Raw genomic sequence first — 21,736 nt, forward strand, 5'->3', positions numbered from 1 at the left:
GGAGTAACAATTTTAATTGGTTCGGTTTTGTTAAGTGTGCTAAGTGTGCTTTGATTAAGCAAATGATCCTCATTTTGTCTCCAAAAGGATATTAACTTTAAAGGCAGTTGAGTGCATTTTAGCTTTTCCCGGGTCCTTTGGCCAGTTTTTTGCATTTGTGTATCATCATCTCTCTGACCTACAAATCACCCACCCTCCCAAAAACCCACCCAACCAACCAAACCTCCAAGGTATGTTTTGTGTCTGCTGCAAAAGACAGAAATGAGAAACAAATTATATCAGCAGTGCATTGAAACTTGTGTCAATTATTGAGTGCAATGAAAGTTACATAAGGGGTGTTTTCTTAGATGGGAACACAATTGTTAGTTGTTTGCTTTTTTATGTCAGGTTTAAAACCAGAAATTGAAACTGTGCCTGCAGCAGATCGCTGTCCGTGCAGCAGCTGGTGAAAGAGCCTGCTGTGGCTCCTTTGTCTCAGAGATGTGCTGGCATACTTTGTCTTGGAGGAGCTTAACAAGCAAGATTGCTGTGTGTTCTGGTCACAGTGGAAGGTGCTATTTGCAAAAGAGTGCAGCAAATGGATTTGATAACACTGCAAAACTGTCTTTTTCAAAGGAGAAATTCAAGTGTGACACACCAGAACTTGTGCTCTCTTGTATGTGCCAACAGAGATACAGTGCTGAGGTAACTTCGTGCTTAGTTCAGGCTTGAATAGGACTGGAAATGTTGTTAATTCCTGTCCTTTAGGTGGAGAAATTACCACATGGTCAGTAAGAGCACCTGGAAAATACACCAGTCAGTGGAGGCACAGTTATTGCTACTGATGCTCTCTGAAATTCCAACTTAGCACAGTTTTTTTATCTGGGCCAAGAGAGAATTTATTGATGGTGCTTTCCCTTATATTTTCCTAGGCCACGAAGTTGCAAAACATGTTAATTGTAATTAAAGCTTTTATAATTGATTTGAATAAAAAATAATCCAAAATGTAATGTATTTCTCTTGGTACCGAAAAAAAATGCTTCTCAGATTTTACAGCTTTGATTAAATGCTCTTGTTTTTTAAAAAATGACAATTTATGAGGAAGATCACGTAATAAAACTGGGTTTGTTTTGTTTCTGTTAGCCTTGTTAGTGAATTCAGAGATGTTTTTGGGGAAAAAACCTGCAGTCTTCCCATGAAAAATTTGCTTTGGAGAGAGTTAAAATTAACATATGTCACATTGCATTTGTCTGTCTTGATACATGCAGCAAGCTTGTAGTGTCATCTGAAAAAGTGAGACATATTTTTGTCTTTTGATGTGTAAATAGGGTTAAAGATGACCAATGCTGATGTCCAGTGATGTGTTGCATTGTAAGTTGTTTTTTCCCATACGAATTGTGTGTGCACTGCATATGCCAGTTTTGCATTGGCTCAAAACTGCATAGAGCCTCAGTACTGCTCTTAAAATGTTTCTCTGAGTTTATAGAGTGCCCCTATTAAGAAAAGCTTTACTTTTGGAGAAGGGATGTGTATCAATTTGTTTGACTTAAAAATGGAATTTTATGGAACTTGGCATTTGAGTTTTAAATCTGTGGCCTGTAACCTCCAAACTGTGAGCTGCTATTAAGACTTCCCTTGGAAGAGGCTCTTGTCTTTTTTTTGGGAGGCAGGCTGCAGTTAGGATTGATGCCACAGTCTGTTTTTAGTACTTGAGTGCAAATGAGGCTATGGATGGGAATCCTAATCTACAATAATTCCCCACTTACTATGTTTTAGGCTTGTGTGTTGACTGTGTAAGGAGACAGTGCATCCTGTTAGCTCATCCAAGTGCACCTGCTTTCCATAGAGCAGATCTCTTTAATATTTGGAAGGATGTAATATTTATGAAAAGAAGGTTTTGAAAGAATGAAATGTGTCTGCCTCTAAAACTGAATGGGTGTATCATCTTTGTCTAAGTCAGGGTAGAAAAGAGGGGAAAGAGGAGAAGGACAGCTGCCCTGCAATAATTTTAAAGTGTGTAGGATTTTGGAAACATAATGAAAAGGAGAGGTAAATACTTTTTTAAAATTGTCCACAAATCTCATGACCTGTTGTGAAGTTTGTGCTGAAATAACCTTGGCACACACCACAGGAGGGAGAAACTGAAATGCAAAGTTGTATTACAATGGAACAAACACACCAGATGGCTACATTATGGGGTCTTACCTCCAAGTGATTTGATTTTTTTTTTTTTTTGGCTTATTTGTTTTCTGTGGGTTTAAGTGAGACAATTGATTTGGGTTCTTCAGTTCTTAGGGCTGATGCAGTTGCTGCTAGTTGTGGTTCTGTCACCTCTTCTCAAGTTTGCTGTAGGTGCAGCTAGGTGAGGAGGGACAGAACATTAATGGTGGCAAAAGCTTCTTATCTTTCTTAACCCTTCCCTAATTAATATTTGGCTTGTCCTTTCATTGTATGGTATATTAAAATATAGCATATAAGTTAGATTTGCAAATTACTCAGGCTGGAAGTGGCCTTAGATATTCAAATTTGGACTAAGGAAATAATTTTGGAGTTTGTTGTTGGGAAAACGTTATTTTTGCTTTCCTTTCCAGGGTGCTGTAATGTGGTTACAATTTTTTGGCACCTTCACCTAAAAGGTTTGCTATTACTCAGGAAACTTACGGTATTGGTGATACTGTCTCTTCCCCTTTCTTATAGTATAGATTTGAGTATTCTATTCTACAGTTCCTGGATCTGTTTGGGGAAGTGACCATGTGAGTGTTTGCCTGGGGAGGGATGCAGTGTGGTGGATGTTCCCTGGGCTTTTTTGATAAACTTGTTTTTGACTTTCCACAGTCCTCATGCTTTCAGACACTCTGGGTTATGTTCAAACTTTGCAATAGTTAAGTAAATATATAGAATTGAATAACAGACATCATAAAGATATTAATTAAAATATTGCTGTTTTCAAAAACATTCCACTTGAAAGATTGAGAGATGTACAGTAAGGAAATGAGGTGTGAGTAACCTCTAAGGATGTATACATACAGTTACACTTAGAACAGAATTCCTCAGCAGAGGACTAGAAAATAGATGGAAAATGAACATCTGACAAAAAGTCCTCCAAGAGGAAATTCCTACAGGAGAACTTCATTCTTGAGATTAATTAAATGCAAGATTAGAAATTCTCTAGATAGCTGTAAGCTATTTAATAAAACTGAAGTGAGCAATTAAAAGACTCGGTTGTAGTTAGCAGCAGAAGCATTGCCTCCTTTTAATGATCATGGTGCTGTCCCCTCCCCAGTTACATATGTTCTCCCTCCTTTTACAGGAAAGCTATATGGGAGCTCATTAATGCTGGATGCTTTCTGCAGGATTTTCATAAAAAGCATCCTTCTCTGAATAAGGGTGATGTAGATAATAACTTCTTTGGCATTGGAAGCACATACACAGTCCTGAGAAAACGGAAATAAAAGTGCTTTGTAGAAATTATACTAATGAAATATATGTGAGAGAGTAGCTTGAAAGAGAAACCTGATTAACATCTGAAACTTCAGCTCATGTTCAGCCACCTTTGAATAGAACTTCTGTTGCCAGTAAAGCTACTTTGTCAAATCTCTGTTTTCTAAGTTACATTGATGTAAGCATTTTCCAATCCACCTCTTTACAGTATTTTTTCCTTTGTATGTCAGACAAACAGATTCATTCTAACTGTTGTGGGAAATGATTGTGTAGCTGCTCTGGTATCTGCAAAAGCCTTTTTCCACTGAAGTCTTTCATATTCATTTGAATATATTTTGTGTTGTGGTGTGCCATGATAACTCCGTGTGCTCCAGCAGTTGTGTACAATAAGCTGGGATGTGTTATGTGACCAGAGATCCATCCCTCATCGGACAGGAGTGCATGACAGCAAATTATGTCATCGTGTTAGGGACAAAGATGTGGAACTGCAGGTTCAGAGAAGTTGCCATAATTCAGTAGGATGAGTGTGCCATGAGTAATTAGGAAAAATAGAAAAAAAATTAATGTGTATTGAGTAATGCTTTAATAATAATAATTTTAAATTGCTTCAAAATAAGATACTACTTAAATTGTTGAAGAGCACTCTGTGGTAAGATTATTTTAGAAGTGCTCATTACTTTCAATGAGAAAACAAATTCTCTTTGATTTCTATTAAAATAAAAATAGGCTGATACAGAAGTTCGGGAGATAAACTTATTAATGTTATTATTTTCTGCTGTAAACAGAAAGCTACATTCTAAAAATCTGCTTTCAAGACTTAAATGTCTCTTTTTAGTACTCAGAAAAACTCACAGTGAAACCTTTTCTTTTGGCATTGTATAAATATCCTTATTTTCTTAGCATAATTAACATAATATACACTCTGGATATATCTGTATGCATAGTAAGTAAAATGTCATCATACTGCGTGTATAGTGGACAAAAAGATGGAGTGATTACATTTTAAAATTCTGTAAAATAAAACTATGTTTTACTATAGATTATATTTCAAGAGTATTGCAAGTCCTTTAGAAATAATGTATGAGAAGCAAATACCAGTGTTTATGCTTCCTCCTCAGGAGTGATGGGGAAATGTATTTTGAATACTGTTTTCGTATTAGACTTATTTTCTGTCAAACCATGTCATACATGCTTGCACTTCAAAAAATGTTGAAATGTTCTGTTGACTTTTTGAAACTTTTTGGCAACACGACACTCTCCATTTATTGTGTCCCTTGTTTAACAGTTTTTGTGTGTGTTTTCAAAAGCACTTCCATTCACCATTCAAGGAATTCAATAGAATTCTAATAGGAACTGCACATAAATAACTACAGAAATCAATGCTTCAATTCAGCCAAGGGTTTTTTTCTGACTTCAAAAGCCACAAGAGCATTTATTATTAGAAACATACAATTGACTTTTCTTGTATTATCATTTTGCATAGTGATTTGGTTTCTACCACCACAACAAGATGTTTGACAGTTTCATTTGAAAATGATGTATTTACATTTGGCATTCCAAAACAGTGTAATTTTTATCTTTTCTCTCAAGCTCTGTTCATGTTATTTTGCATGTTGCGCTCTGTGCTGAGGTTATTAGTGAAATATTCACTGGTGGATTTTTCCTCAGACATCAACCAAATGTTAGGCATAATCTCCTGTTCTTATATTGTGATGAAAATGTAAAAATAGTCTTCAAAGAATGGAGTTGTTGGGCTAGTTTTCATCTGTTCAACTCATGCAGTGTAAAGCATACCTTCTCCTCCAAAACACTGAATTTTCTGATGCTAACAGTCACAGAAGTGAGCAATCTCTGATCATGCAGGGTTATGCTGGAGCTACTTCCAGCCTGTAGTGTTCATATTACACTTCAGGCCATGTCATTTGGAACAGTTCCTGAAGTTTTTAGGTGGGTTCTAGGAAGTGAGATTATCTTCAGGGAGGTGCTTTGAGCACACCAGAAGCTTTAGAAATTGATGTTTGTCTTTTGAAGTAGTCCAAAGATGATGTGATGTGAAATGCAGCACTCTGTGTTCCGTAATGCTTTACTGCCTTGTAAATGAGCCCTTTGAGTGGTGCTGCTTTTGGGCAGCTCGTGCAGTTCCCCTCAGGTAATGGTGCAGTGTTACCACCTGGAGTGGGGAGCACATCTACAAGGGAAGAGTTTTGTTCTGCTTGCCAGCAGGGTACTCACATTAATGGATTTTTCTGTGTTCTAGTTTTACTTTTCACTGTTGCTGATAGTTCAGAAAACCAAGTCATGATACCAGCAGGGCCTTTTAGATGACAGTTGCCTTTCCCCACCCTCCCAATCTCCTAATTCCTGCTCACCAGACAGTCTAGTTCTGTGTGAGGAGAAGGAGGTGTTAAGAGCTTCTTTGTGGAATTTCATCGTGAGAACCAACTGATGCTGAGACTTGCTGCCACCAGTCCAGTCACCTTGAGATGCAGACCCTCAGTCACCTACCTTGCTGCACGAGCAGGTGCATGTTTTGGCACTTGAGAAACATTTCAGCTCAGTGGAGACGTGGGGAAGCATGGCCTGTCTCTAGTCCCGTCCTAACACCTGGAGTGGAAAGACTCATCAGATGAAACTTACACTCCACTCTGAGAAGTGTTTTGTTGCTGATGAGGGGAAAGAGAGGCAAGGTAGAGTATGGTGAGGAGCAAAACAATATCACAGCTGCAGAGCCATTGGGTTGTCATTTGGAATTATGTGCATTTAGGGTTTAAATCCTGTCATGGTGTTACCTTGAAAAAAAACCAATAAAGTGAAATTAGATCTTTTGTTAGTTCCTCAAAGTTCTCCCCCATTTCCTTTTCCACTTCTAATTCAGATTGCATTTGAGTCAGCTGCTTTCATCTTGACACTTTTGTCATTCAAGGATCCACAAAGTTAGTATGTTAATGTCTGCATTTCAACTGACTGATAGGTACACCAAAACCTATCTTAATTTTGTCATTGCAACATGAAGCTTCTTTTAATTTCCTAGGCTGTTCAGCATTTATCAAAACAAGATAATGGAATGTTGCTGGCACAATTTGTAAGCCTAATGTTTAAAGTTTATTAAACATGACTTTTTCTTTTTTCCTAAAACACATTCTTGCCCTTCCTCTGTTCTTCTAGGTGCTTTGAATGTAACAAATTTATAAGCTGGAAGAAATAATCATGGGCATCTAAAAATAGTTTAGTTAGGGAAACTTCGTTCTCCTAAAGGACACAAAAATAATTTTAGATTTGTCTAAAAGTGAGCATCACTCTGTATTTTTAGGTTTATCTGTGTTCTGTTTCTTTATGAAGAACAGTTCATGACAGTAAGCAAGACAAACCCAATACCTCATGTTTTATTTGACATGGATCAAATATTTGTGGGTATTATCAATCTTCTTTGGCACTGCTGTTCTTAGACAGCCAACCTCAAATATATCAGAAACATTTTGATACATTTTGCATCAAATGTTTGTAATTTGTTTTGAATGCAAGAAGAAGAAATAGAAGTGGAAAAACCAGAAAACAGCAGAAGTGGTAGGAGATGGAGAAGACTTGGAAAGCAGCAATCCATCCAGCTCATGCAAGTACGTACCAGAAAACCTGAAACATGGATATAATAAAATATACTATTGGTATGGAGCAAGAAAGAAGTTATTATTTGATACAGCATAGAGTGTTTCATAGCTCCCCACTGTCAGGTAATCCCTTTTATTGAACGTTGTTTCAAAGTATATACAAGTATATACCTTGTTTATGGAACAGGTAGTCAAAAATTTATCTCAGGGACAAAAATACGGTCCTAAATTTGAACTAAACCTTCCCTGATCACTTTACTGTGTTTAGTACTTGTCATCCGTTTTCCAGAAGCGCTTTCTTCTGCTAGGGCAGGGTCTGTGAGTGTGTTGCACTCCTCCATACCATAATAAAAGAACTGAATCTAATATCTAATTAATATGACATTGAATGTCTTAGTAAGCATTCTATCAGCTGTATATGGATAACAATTGTGTTTCAAAGTGCTTGAAAGCTGTAATACATTCAATTTCTGCAGTATTGTATGAAGTAACCTCACTGTTCTTATTTGACCTGCATCTGGTTTAGGAAGCTTAAAACCAAATCCATTTGAGGTTTTGCAATACTGAGAATCATGAGAGAGGACCTTCATCTGTCCCGTGGGCTGTGCGCCTGACTCCCTCTCCTCGTATGAGGAATTCCCTCTCTACAACAGCATGACATAGTTGGTTTATGTTTGTATCTTATGACCTACTAAAAATATTCTCTTTCCTTCCCACTTACCTTCTAAGATCCTTTTCAGCAGAATTGCTACATAACCACCTTGTATGCAATTCCGGTATTTTTGTAGTGAATTGTGCCGGCTTGAAAGAGTAAAGAAATTGTCCAAACTTATGAAGGAAATTTATGTTTTCAGAAAATTGTTGTCTTTTATTCTTCTGGATTGAAAGCTGAACATCTGAAGCCACTTGCCTTGGTCTTCTGGAGGAGGCCTTTTTATTTTTATTTCTTGAGGAAAAAGATTTTGTCGAGTCTTTTTACGCATCTTAAACATCTTATGTATAAAAATAGACAGAAGCAGGAAATATCAATATGTATGGAGCATAATATTTGAACAAGTAAGAGATTCATTCATATCATATGATAGTTAAAAACTTCTACTCCTTGACTTGGACTCCTAAGCACTTACAACTTATGTTATGGAAAGTAAACTTAAAATATTATTTCAGTGTCAGTCTCTGTTTTAGAAAGAAAACATTACTCTCTGAAAATCATCTTCCAATTTGTAACCTATAGCTAACTAAGCTGTGTAATAGACAAGTACACCTAAAAATATACAGGGATATTCCTTCTCCTTTCCCTATGCCAGATTAAAATTGGCTACTGTGTATAAATATTTTTCTTCTGTAGCAATTACTGTTCCAAGACCTACCCTGATGCCAGGTGGTCACTTTCCAGAGGATGTTACCTTAGCCATGCATAGTTAAGCCCATGTCCCCTCTGCTCTTCTCACTGCTGTATTGCCTGCTATTGACTGTAGCAGTAATACATCCCTTGAGCACTGCAGATCCTCTGAAACAAGGTTATCTATGGCTATGCAGATTCCAACGTGCATTTAAAAAATAGAATGATTCTAAGTGTTATGCGCACTTTGGCTTTTCAAGGAAATGTATACATTCACTGGCAACTTAAGAATTCGTACTTCAGAAGCTTAAGAGCATGTGTACAGGTGGGGCTGCTCCACACCTGTGGGAGCCTGCAGCATTCCTGGAGGGAGCTTGTTGCATCCAACTGCCTCTGCCTTTGTGAGTCCAGTGCCACCATCTCTACGTGTCATGATCTTGCATCACCAGGGTGTGACGGGGGTGTGTGCTCGTTGCTGCTGTGGATTGACAGGCTTTTGATTGGCATGGTGCAGCAGAAACAATCACGCAGGGGCTCAAGATCCATGATGCTACATTTAAATACCTGTTTGAAAGAGCCAGTAATAACAGATGTTAGGAAAGGAAGGAGCAGATCCTGCTTTCTCTCTTCCTTCAGCTGCCGGTGGTTTTCTGTTTTATCCACAACAGGTCTTTGGAGTCTGTCCCTGTACAGGTACATGGCATTTTCAGGTAGGAGAAGGTGTATCAAGCAGCTACATAATCAACTTGGCCTTGCCTACCCACCCTCTGCTGCCTGAGCTGAAAGCTGTAAGCCAGTTATGTTGGATGCACTGGCATGAAACTCTTCATAGCACAATCTCTGTATTTCCATACATCAGAACAGCATTCTTTGTTTTTCATTGGCAAAAGTGGCAATCATTATTTCCAATATGAGTTTATCTATTTGGACTTGGATGTGTGCAGGATAAGAAAAATTGTGAATTAAAAGTATAGACTCCATCAGTATTCTGGCAAATGGGAAAACTGAGTGCACAGTAAGAAACTTAAGTGAAAGTTCTGCTGCAGAGACTAGTTGTAGGAAAATGTATTAACAACAATTACAACAGTCTTCCTTTTTGGAAAGGTCTGCCAAAGTCATTGATGAAGATAAAATCCAATCTTTCCTGTGGTTGTGTGCCAAAGATGATATGCTAAAGGGATCATGGAATTGATGCCAAGTTCTGTGGGTTTTAAGAATTGCTTGTTAACTAGAGAGATTTTTTTCTTTGAGTTGCATAAATTAACCTTTTTTCTAACAATTCATCTTTTGTTTATGTGTTACTGTTCCTTGTTCATTTGTACTGTCATCGTCATTCTCCCCCCACCCCTCATGCACTAGTCACTTTTCATACCACAGGGAGAAAAATTTTGCATCAAAAGGGCTGGCACAGCACGTGCTGCAGATAAGAATGGGAGTGCACTTTTGGATCAGATAAAAGATCCGGAACTCAGTAATCCTGACAGTGATGAATAATGTGGAGACGTACCAGACTCGTGTCCTGTATACAGAGAACCTTCCTTGATGTAGCCACATACAACTGATTACAAATCCATTCCTAGGTTTGTGGTTTTAACATGTCGTTACTCATAGATATAACTTTTACTCTGTAGAATATTTAACTATTTTAAAATGTTCATTGTAAACCCAAACACAAAAGCATTTCTGGTATCTTTCAGTCAAAGAAATACTGGGCTGAAAAAAGAAGGCACTAATGTGTTATCTTTTAAATAGAGTGCATTGTATAATCTTAGTGTTCATTTTCTGAGCAAAAGAAAGAACGAGCATAAATTTGAAATGGTGAGGATCATGTTGTTGATACATATGGATGTAACTATTATAAAAGGCCTTATTCTAATGCCAGTACCTGATAAGAACAGCAAGAAATGTATGACCAGTGTGGGCTGCTGCCACTGACTCACTGTGTAATGACAGGCGAATTACTTGGTTTTCTGCATCTTGTTCTATTCCTTTATAAATGAGAAATAGTTTCCCAGTAAAACTCTGAGATCATTGGATAAAAGGAGATTTTTTTTTTTGGTACGCCTACTGAGTATATAAATTTGAAGATAGAAAGTGCAGCAAATACCAGGTTCTGTGCAAGTCTTTTACCAGTACAGACACAGTATGGTGAGTCTTGCTGCTCATTATGGATTGTATTAAGCCACGTTGTCCTTTTGAAGACCTCTTAATGCACAAACAAAAATAGGGGTTTAGGTCAGATTTAGCACTTCGGGGTGTATTCTGTTCAGTTTCTTTTTGTAGTTAAGTGCAGCTTCAATAAAACTTCTCTGGTGTCTGCATTGGTAACTACCATTCCATTTTGTGTAATATGCCAGACGTTGCACCGCCTTCAGATGAAGCAGTACAGGGAGCCCTTTAGAGTAGCTTACTGTCAATCTCCATCACCTCTGTCATGTTATGTCTTTGACTGCATTTTATCACTGAATTTTCATAATATGTTGGGGAACGTGACCTTTTCAGAATTGTCTGCATTAACACTATAGTCTTAATCTTTCCCCTGGCACCTCCTGAAACAAAATACAAATTAGTGATTCAGACACCACAAAACAAATCACATGGCACTTGTTTCTTCCCAATGATCCTTCATTGTCATTGTTTGCTGTATTGTATGCAAGTCCTTGTGTGTTCTGTGGTGAAAGGGACCTCAATAAGGCAGGAAATTTTAAGGGAGGTTTGTAGCAGATAAGGAGGGAAATGATGCAACAGTTTCAGGTATATATATAAAAGATGATTTGGAAAAACATAAAAAGAAAGGCATTATTTCAGCACTGACATATGGAAATGAACAGGTTTGATGTGTGCTTTTTTTTTTTTTTTAATAAAATCATACTTTTATTGTGGTAGTCCATAAGTAGCTATGGAGATGGTGGGGAATACATGAAATTCTTGGTCTCCAGTGCTTCAAGGAAGAATGTGCTGTTGTCTTTTTCTATGATTGCTCCTCTGGTTTTGCACCTTCATCTCCTTCCATTCAATTTGTCATCATTCTTAATTCCTTTTAAATTTGCTTACTTTTTTAGGCGTTTTCATCACATGAAATGGTTACTTTAGCTTCATAATTTAAAAAAAATCCCACTGATGATTCTAGCTATCACCCCATTTCATCTGGTTGTGTTCTTCCCCAGATTCAGGAAATATGCAGTTGAAAGCTTCAGTTTTGAATTTATCTTCACATTTTCCTCACCTTTTCAGCATTTTTCACCCTTTTGTTATTTTCTTGGAAAGGCTTTTAACAAAATGGATGAGTGAATGATATTTATTTGGCTGGATGATAATACCTTTAGTCTTTTCCTTATTTTGACCATGAAGGAAGCCTTCCTCTCCTCATGGCCACCTGCTGCCCTCCTTGTGCTGCTGTAGTGCTTCTGCCGCTGCATAGTGAGTCATACTGGGGAATTGGTCTGACTGAAGAATAATTTTGCCAAAATAGTGTTGCTTCTTATTTCCCCACTCTGGTTTACCATATGGCTGTACAAATGGCTATGTCAGCAGTAGGGAGAGGATGATGCAAGGCTGGAAGCAAGAGGCCAGGCTCAGGAGTGGGTCAGGGATGCTGTGTTAGCTAACACTGCCAGCTTATGTCAAAATAAAAAGAGTTTGTCAGAGTAAAGTCTAGTTGTCCGTGATATTGTCACATTGCACTTCTAGAAATGCTGATCTCTGCTGCTTTTTTCCTTAACCTCTCTCCCTCTCCCCCTTATATTTTCCAAAGCTCCTTATTTATTATCTCTTTCTTGGAATAAGTGATCAATAACAGCATCAATAGAAAACCTCCATTTCTCAGTGTGCACAGGAGGTGGAGCCTGTTGCCATTAGGATAGGTTGAAAACCTCCTATTGGAATCATTTGTATGGACATCATTAGTTAAACCTGTACTGCCATTTATACATACCCATAAAATAATTACAGTGAGGTTTAGACTGATAAGCTGTTTGAGTTAGATATGTTTAAAAAAAAATTATAAATCAGTGATTGTCCAAATCAGTACAGTATGGTACCTGTTTATTGTGAAATTTGAAAAACTTTAGCCATTTTGGCAGAATCATTGGTAACAAAAAAAAATGTAATGCAACCTAACCTGCTTTCATAGTGTCTTTCCAGCAGTGACTGGATATCTTGACAACAAAATATTTTGTGTCCCTGAAATTAATCACAAGATGCTCTTGACAAAAAATTGCATTAAATAATCCCTTTTCCTAAGTCTGCAGAGATGCACTTCATTACTTTGCAGTCAAGTTGTTGACAAGCAGCATGAAAGTGTTTGGTGGTTTTTGCTTGTTTCTATGTTTGTTGGGGGATGTTAGTTTTACTCTACAGATATTAAACTGATGCTGAAATGGTAAAATGTACATCTGAATTTAAGTTACCTGCAAATACGATAATTTTCCTGGTTAAAGTGCACAAAAAATATTAATTCCCCTCTAAATCCAATTATATTTACATGCTCCCATGTAAATAGACTTGTTCCAAGCCTGTAAGTAATGGTGTGACTACATGTGTTGAAGTGTCAAAACGTCTCAGTTAATGTGAGAGTATCTTTTTGTTGTTCTTAAAAATTCATGTATTTTATGTTCCCTCTATTCCTGTACTTATTCAGAAAAAAATAACAGAATAAGTGACATTGTTTAACAGTGTGATGAACACCATGGAGACAATTTCTGCAGCTTGCTGTGTACAACCTTTCAGAAGGGAGTGATATTGGTTAACCTCTGCTCAGTATATGAGCTATAGTTCATTGTCTTTTCCATGCCTTCTTTTGACTGTCATAATCCCAGATATTGACTTTGTAAATTTCCATTTGTTTCTATAGAAATAAATCAATGTTTGGTTCTTTCAAAGATTGAGCTGTGAAGTAAGACAAGAATCTGAGCTTAAAGCACTGAAACAGACATGAGCTTACTCAGCCTACACATGATCATTCAGTATTGGATTTTTTCTGTAAATAGGTCATTTTCCAAAGTTTAATACTAGGAATGGATGCACTGCCCTGATGAAAGTGAAGCACCAAATTCCAATGTCTTGAAGTATAATCCCAAATTGGAAATAGAAAGCAAACTGTCTGTGGCACATAAGGTGTAAATAAATATGACGTTTTGTGGGTTCCTCTCTAGATCTTCTCCCAAAATATCCTATGGCCTTGCTGTGTGTACTTGTGGCTCTGATGCCCATACGATCAGGCTGGCAGCACTCCTGGGAGCTCTTTCCATTACCTCCCTCCTGTTCTCAGTAGTTGTGTAATGTCTCTTTAGCCTGTATCAGTTCTGTATTGCTCGTGCCTGTGGATGACATGGATCCTACTGCCTGCTCTTTTCCATAAGCCCTTGAATGCTGTTCTTTTTTCCCAGCTGAAAGGAAGGCATGATCTTAATTCAGGAGTTACTCTCAGGTTTCTCAGGTAATACTTTCCTGGATCTGCTGCCAGTGGAGACAGTGGTTGTGTTCTCTTTACCTTAATGTTACTGACAAATTTTCAGCTATTTGTCTCCTGTTGCCTTGCCTAGATTTCGTGTACTTTCCATAGATGTTGTGTTTTTATCTGTAAATGTTCTGGAAACAGGCATTTAAGTAATAGCTCTCTGATCATCTTTAACTCTGATATGGTTACTCTGGAAAGCAATTTTTTATTCGCTTAAACTCTCAATCATATTCAATACAAAATTGAACGAAACTTCTTAGTGAAGCCAACAAAACAGGAAAACAAGCTAACTACAACAGTGAATTTGAGATAAATGTTCAAACACCTACAGTTTTAACACTTTTCTCATCCCTTGTGGTAGAGACTAAAAATTCATCAGTCCGTGGAACTGCAAGATGAGATGTAAGAACCAGATTTGTAGCGGTATTAAAACTTGCTATGTAATGGTGGCATGGCTGCTCCTACTCCAGCTACCAACATCTTCCCATATCATGTTTCAGAGGAGTATTACAGTCATCTTACAAAGTGGCTTAGTAAAATATATAGTGGCAAAAATATTAGTGGCCAGTCATAGATTTTTTGAGTTATTTTGCCATAGTGACCACCATGTGACAGAGATGTCCAGGCAGTGTAGCCTCTATTCTGTTAAAAAACAAAGCCTACCACAAAGTATGCATAAGCTGTAGGTTTGAGTAGATGTGTTCTTGAGTTACTTATTTTGGATTTCTTGAGAGCTAGATGAAATTTTTCTGCACTTTCATGAGCTCTGTCAGCACTTGTTCAGTCTAGTTGGCACCTTTTCATTTCTCTCTGTTTTTTTCAGCAGATTTTCTTACAGAAAGGCGGATGATCTAAGACTGTGAAGAAATTCTAATTTGTGTTTCTCTTTATATACTTCCAGAGGACAGATGGACACGTCTGTTATTTAATAATGCTTATGTTACATCCTTCATGAGGAATCAGAATAGCTCGTAGCAGTCTGCCTGCCTGTCAGTAGCAGACACAAGCTTCTTGCTGATTTTGTGTTAAATAACAGGGATTTCTGCTCTCTGGGCTCTAGCTTTCAGAATTTGAGAACAGCAAATTCTCAGATGGGCATTGTAGATTGTTCATACTCTAAGCTGCTGAGAAGCTCCCTCAGATATTTTTGGGTGACCTGGTAAATAAGCATGCTGTGCTGGTTCTTGGAGAGTGGGAACTACTTTTCATAAGGGTAATGTGGTGGTGATATTAAGCTCTTTACCATTGCCTCTCTCTGTGATGTACATAACATCACGCTCATCATTCTTAAGAAGTTACCAAAGCATCCTGACTCCATTTTCTGCATCTGGAAAGGACAAGCCTTGATACATATCTCTCTGAACAGTAAGAACTGAAGAACCCTTCAGGTACTCTTCAGCTTGAGACACCCTGCCATCGACTGATGCTGAAGGAGTCATGGTGCGTGGCACTGGCCACCCACTGTTCCATGGGCAGTGCATATTCCTGGCAGCCTCAGTTCAGTAATTGTGTGATCTATCTGGAGCTGCATCACGTTTTCCTTGGTTTCACAGACTCCAGCTTTGGACCCGCTAAGACTGACTTCTGAGGAGAGGACCTCTTACAGCAGTGGACAAAACTTGGCAGACCTTTACTGAACTGTAAAGGGGCTCATTGATCTGTTTGTTTTTACTGTCTTTGCAACTTCCTGGAGCTACCGAAACATTTCCAGTCATGGGTCACCAGGATCTGCTTCCTGTGATCTAGGGAGCAAATCGTGTGTTGTCTCATCTTTCCACAGAAGGTATTAACAATTTCATGGTACGTTATCATTGATGTTAGTGTGCTGACAGTTCTGAGAGTCTTGAATTCTCTTGTTGTCATCCCATTTCAACAACTGCATGGTTGTACCTAGGTGACTACTCCATATGTGTTTATCCATGGCAACAGACACTTGCTCAAGTGTACTTGTTCCGAAGTCAGTATTGCTAATGCTGCTGGTGTGGTGGCTGGAGTTTGGAATGATCAATTCAATCTGGATTTTGTCAGACAGAGTGCTCTGCATAATTATAATGCAAATGTGGTGGTTTCAGTTCTCATTTTTTATTCTGTTAAAAAATGTAGTTTCTATGTCTGTTCCCAGGTTTAACCTGTAATGGGAAAAGAGTACTTTCCTTTTTGTGGGTTAAAGTTTTTTGCTTTTTCATAATATGGCAAGCTTGTTCATCTCTGTCACTGATCAACTGATTGTTTCAGAGAAGACATAACTGGGAAAACTGAACTAAGAAGCCAGTGGTTTTGGTCTGACGCTCTGCACTTGGTGAGCCTTTGCTATTTTGAGCTGTCCTGTACCTCTTTGTTAAGAGGAAGCTTGTTGCTAACTGAGTTTGCCAATGCAGTTTTGAAAGTATTGAATTTGCTAAGGTCCCAATTTTAAGTACTTGTTGCAGTGAAAGACCCGAGTCCCCAGAAAAACTGAGTGTGATCTGTGATACTCTGATGAGTCTGTCTTGCTGTTTAGAGAGAAAGTGACTGTCTCATGGGTGAGTGTGGTGGCTATTGCTTCTGTGATACTAGTATCTTAGTTTTTGGAAAATACCTCTTCTGAGCATTTCTGGGAGCATGGGGAAGAGCTTTGTGTCCTCAGATAAGCATAGTACCACTGTTCAAATAGACCTTCTCTGCAGACCAATATTCCTGCTGCTTCCACCTGGCTCCTGCAGCTGCTTCTTGGGGACCTGGGCTGTGCTGCAGAGCTGCCAGCAGGGAAAAGTGCATGTGAATAGACTTGGAAAGTAGCAGAAACCAGTGGTTTGGTTTTCTTTGTTAATGTGCACATTCCACATCCTGCCATGTGCCCCTCTTCTGTAGCCTTTTAATTCTGGGATGCTATAGATGTAAAGAGTTTGGGGAAGCTGAGTTTAATTACAAAAGAATGCCTAAAGAAGCAGGTGTGAGAAAGCTGTTTCAGCCTGACTGAAGGGGACATGAATGAGCAGAGTTTTTAAACACAGTGCCCAAGAGGAGCAGTGCAGGTGTGCTGACTCAGCTTGTCGCCTTTGAATGCCATCTTCATTTGTGTATTGGTAGACTGTTCCTTCTCAGTGCACTTTGCACAATATTTTCACTGTAAAGAAAGGTGAGTGTTATTTTTCATCATCTGAGTGTCTCTTCACACTTAGAATCTTAGAATTGTTTAAGTTGGAAAGATGTCTAAAGATCATCAAGTCCAACAGATATCTAAGTCCAGTTTGTTAGATGAAAAGCTTTCTTTTTACATATCAGAAAACTTAGCAACTGGACTTACTCATGTCACTGTCATCATGTTTGTGCATGTTGAGAATAAACTTCTACTTAATCAGTTTTCCTTCTGGGTCTTCTGTTCTGAAAGTCTTTTTTTTTTAAAGGAGGTTGTCCTTAAGCATTACAAGCTTGATTTAATTTTGTTGAAAATGATAGAAAAATAAAACACAGATTTAAATCAAGATGTGTGTATGTAGGAGACTGTTAGGGAGAAATAACTTGACTGCATGTTCTTAATGGATTTTTGTAGTGGTTTGGAATCTTTCTATACTGCATGTTAAAATATGTGAAATTCAAAGGGCTTTTAATGATTTTGCATAGATGCATTATCATCTTTTGCATAGATGTTTATGTTGCCATCCATCCCTTCCATTTATAACCACATGGAAAGCATCCGAGGAGAATGCATCAGACATCTGTGCTGTTAGTGTGATTGTGAATGTACCTTTGAGCTTTTTATTGTGACTTAATGAACTCTGAATGTAAGCAAGAATTGTAGTGGGAAATATTAGAACTGCACTTTATATAAAACATAAATGTTTTGAGTCTTGAGAAAACTCTTTTAGAGCTTTTGGAAAACTAAGCCAGAATTTTCTCAGCACTTGCTAAATTTATTATTTTTGAGCTTTGCTTATTGAGTTGTTCTTGCAGGTAGAGATTTCTCATTTTTTCAAGGTAGCACTACCAGTGAATAATCCCACCTGATCTAGTGACATTTCTTCTAAGGACTGCTGGTAATTTGGGGCTGGCCCAGGCTGACGCCGGGTCGAATTCAAGATGTTCCTTCCTTTGACCATCAACAGCCTCTGCACTGGTGTTATTCAGAGGGCAGCCCGGGACAGATAGTCATTTCTGCTCTGTGCTTTGAGAGGTGGAGGCTTTTTTCCCTTTTTCTCCCACAGTAGCTTCTGTTCCCTTTTAGAAAAGAGAAATGAATCTGTCCCAGAATGTTGACTACTTGGCAGTTGAGCAGAAAAAAAAGTGTTTAATGGTGGATTAAAGGAAAGGTATTTGAGGAAGTGATGATTGTACTTGCTGGCAGCTTCCCTTCCACTGCTTTTATAGACAACAGCTAAAAATATTTATTCTCACCTTTACCAAAAGGATAAGAAGCTGGGAAACTTGGGTGCATTCTGCAGATCTTTTTCTCTGTAGGGACACTTACATTTATAATTTCTGTAAAGAGTTTTGAAGTTTTTTGGCTCTACAGGCTTGGAGGAATTTCAGAGTTCATTTGTCAAAGATTTGCATCTTCACAAAGCAGTTCACACTGCAAGTATGGGTCACAGAGATCCTTGAGAACTGTAATGCTGGCAGAAACTTGTTTACTGATGCAAGTACACTGCTGTGTTTGGCTTTAGCCATAATTACACCTGAGGATGTAGTTGTGTCCTAGATTTAAGGATACAGCGTAGTTTCTGTGCTTATTTCTGACCAAGGAGTTATTGCTATCTTTCATAGTGATTTAACATCAGCATGTCTACATAAAGCTTGTATGAATTACCAAATATCATAAAAGTACATTGACTTATGTAACTGAGATGCTTCTCAAGTAGCTTTGGAGTCAGGATGTTGCCCCTTGTATAAAAATAACAAATATGATACCAGGGTGAGTGATACACTGTGACAGTTTCTTGTGCTGTCATTGCCAAGAGTAGATCGGCTACTTGAAGTGTGCGTTCCTTGCATGCTTTTGGAAATCGTGGGATGTTTGTTTTTTCTTGCAGATTTCCATTACCTTTTTATTTTGACTATGAAATTCCTTTCTGGTATTTAGTGTGCCCACTTTGCTGCAGACAGGCTCACTAAGCCTTGCTTTGGGCCTCTGCTGTCAGGTTTTTATAGACTACCACATGCTTCCAGTGTTTGTTATGAATTTGAAACAGAGAGACATCCAACATAATCACACGTTATTACATACTTTTTCAGTAGAATGAAAGGAGAACTGAGAGCACTGAGGGAATTGGTTCAAATCTGTCATTCAGACCTTGCACAGCCCCTGGCTCAGGAGGGGTGAGGCTGGGTGTTGAGCACTTGCCTGGGGCAGCTGAGAACTCACTGCAGGGAAAATGGGACAGCTCTGCAAACTTCTGCTTTCTAACAGCCTGGGGACTATAACTGCTTCTGTTCTCTTCCAGTGTCTCTTACCTGCAATGTAGTGGAAGAGAGTATCCAAATGGATTTTTTGCTAACCATTTTGTAAAGCTGCTGTGTTTGAAAGGTGAATTAGGTTGCATACAAGGCTTCTAAATCAAGTCTACAGCTTTAGTCCTGTGATTTCAAAGAGAAAAAGTGCTATATCCTTAGCTTTATTATAGTGGGAAAAGATTGTTGAAGACTAGAAAATGGCAATCTCTCCTGTATACAGTTGAACAGTAGAGTTCATTTTAAACAGTAATTTTCTATACAGGTACTATGATTCTCTGGCGCAGAAAGCTAAATTAATCACTGGATTAAGACTTCTTCTGAGAGCAGCTATTGTGGTTGGATTATTTTATTATGAAGAAGTAGATGTCAGTTATAGGTAATATAGTATAAAAGTTCATTTGTGTTACACTTAGTCAGAGTTTAGTGACTAGATCTATAATCTTCCCTGACAGCATGGTTTTCTTAGGATTAGACATCATTGAGAAGAAAAAAAAAATTGGTCTAGTCTTTCATATTACAAGTGGGAGAAAGTTTGAGTTGGTGACGTGGACTTCTGTATTGGGCTGTGGTTACAATTGAGTTGGCATTTAGAGTTGTGCTAGGGGAAAAATTAAAACCCAAACTTGCCCCCAGCCTCTTGGCTGAGACATAACTCTGTGCTCTCAGCTGCAGCACAGTGAAAATGCTCAAGGTGAGGATTTGAACCATACTGCAGTTTTAGTGACAGAAAACATATTTTTACGGGGTCCTTCCAGACCTGTGGTTGTCTTACAAGGAGGAATAGGAGGTAATGTGATTACTGCCACGGAATCATCAGTGTCAACGGGCTCTTCCCACACTGGTTTGTGGCAGGAGGTGTGTGCTTGTGTCCTAGCAGGGAATCAGTTGGGCCAGAGGAAGCTTCTGGGAGCAGCAGAGAAGTGAATGCAATTGAAGGCTCTGTGACATGCAGGTGATTAAACTGCATTCAAGGTTTTGTTCTTGCTTAGAGTTGGTAAATGCATGACAGAAAGCATAAATAGCAGTGTGATTAAATAGTAGCATGACATGAAGCGTATAAATAGCCTTTTATAATTTTGTAGTACTTTCTCCTTTTAATAGCCTGTTGCTCTTGAACTTCAGCACACAACAAACTCTGCATGTGTGGGTTCAATTGCCCTTATTGGTAATGTTTTATTCCACTGGAGTTGTGATGTTTCTGTTATTACTTTGTTTTTAGTTGAATAACTGATTTGTACCATGGTTATGCGCCTGTTTTCTCAGCGGATGTGAAACTTGATACTGAACTGAGTCAATACGATAAACAAGCATTAAAGCCTCCGTGTCTTCCTGAACATGAATGCATTAGAGGAGATGGTAGAAGTTGTTTTCTTTCTAAAAATAAATTTAGTAAATAATAGAATAATTCACTTCAATTAAACTCAGACCAACCAAATTGAAAATTTCTTGCTGGTTCTGAATGGCAGTTGATTGTAGAAGTTTCCAGCTCCAAGCAAAATGGTCAGGTAAATTTTCTCAGTTGGTATTTTATTAAATTCAAATACACTAGATGGCTTTTTCTTTATAGAAAATGTATACTCTATATCTGGAAAGTGATCTGCTAATATGCTATTAAAAAAAATCTAACTTCTAATAAAAGGTTTGATGTTGAACACATAAGATGTGTAATACAGAAATACAGTTTGTCAGTGAATTTTAGTTTCACTTAGGTGTCCTGGTGTCTTCATTCTGGAGATGTAGTGCATTATAAACTCCGTGTTTTTAGCTCTTCTGCCTTTTCCAATTGTATACCTCCAACTTTATGCCTTTACTTTTTGGATTTAGGAATGTAGGGATTTCTGCTCCCCACCTCCCCCCACAGTATATTCATAGTTAACCGTGACAGTGTTATGTTGCTTTTCACACCATTAATAGTGTCTGCTATTTTTGTTAAGTTAATTTTGTGGAAGCTGTCAAATTACTGTGTAATTCTATAAAGAACAAAAGCTAAAAGGAAGAAAACAGTCATATTCAGAAACAAAAAACCCCCAAACTTTAAGGGGCTTTTTGAAGTTTGGTTTCATGAACCCTGGTAAGAATTACAAACTTTTATGTAATTTTGGGTCTTGTCTTCTTGTATTATGTTTTCTTCCCATGCTTCTGTAAATTTGTCAGTTTATTTTCAAGAGAAGGAAATACATCTCAAAATCAAAAGTATTTTTAGATACTCCTAGAAATATGCATGAAGATCATTTATCTTCTTACTTATGTCCAAACTTGAGTGTAGTTTAACAATTTTGAAAACTCTGAATGCATGAAGATGAGTGCAGGGGGCCTGCAGTCTGCCCTGAACTTTTAAGCTTGTCATAACCTCTTGCAGGGTGTGACTGTGAGGTCAGTATGCCACAATTTTGGAAAACTTTTGATTTAGCTCAGAGTTTCACTTTGTAAGAAGTACAGATACAATTGTTACAAAGTAGGTTTGTACAATTTACAAATCTG

At 38.0% G+C, this 21,736-nt stretch overlaps 1 protein-coding gene across 4 annotated transcripts in view; it reads left to right on the forward strand.

Annotated features, from left to right (window-relative positions):
- PTPN4 (protein tyrosine phosphatase non-receptor type 4) overlaps window positions 1-21,736 on the forward strand; it is a 108,115-nt gene that overhangs the window by 5,815 nt on the left and 80,564 nt on the right. The window contains exon 1 of one of the 4 annotated variants that reach the window (XM_039701329.1): window positions 9,925-9,947. The exons of 2 other annotated variants lie outside the window; for them this stretch is intronic. Coding sequence is in view for 1 of the 2 variants with exons in the window: in XM_039701308.1 (XP_039557242.1) it covers window positions 20,715-20,760 (46 nt within the window). In the remaining variant the exon portion in view is untranslated. Of the gene's footprint in view, window positions 1-9,924; window positions 9,948-20,510; window positions 20,761-21,736 lie in introns of those variants that run through there. One more of the 4 variants, XM_039701308.1, reaches the window with a different exon arrangement.

Source organism: Passer montanus, unplaced genomic scaffold (assembly GCF_014805655.1).
Source record: "Passer montanus isolate IOZ18808 unplaced genomic scaffold, ASM1480565v1 scaffold1, whole genome shotgun sequence".
Taxonomy (NCBI): domain Eukaryota; kingdom Metazoa; phylum Chordata; class Aves; order Passeriformes; family Passeridae; genus Passer; species Passer montanus.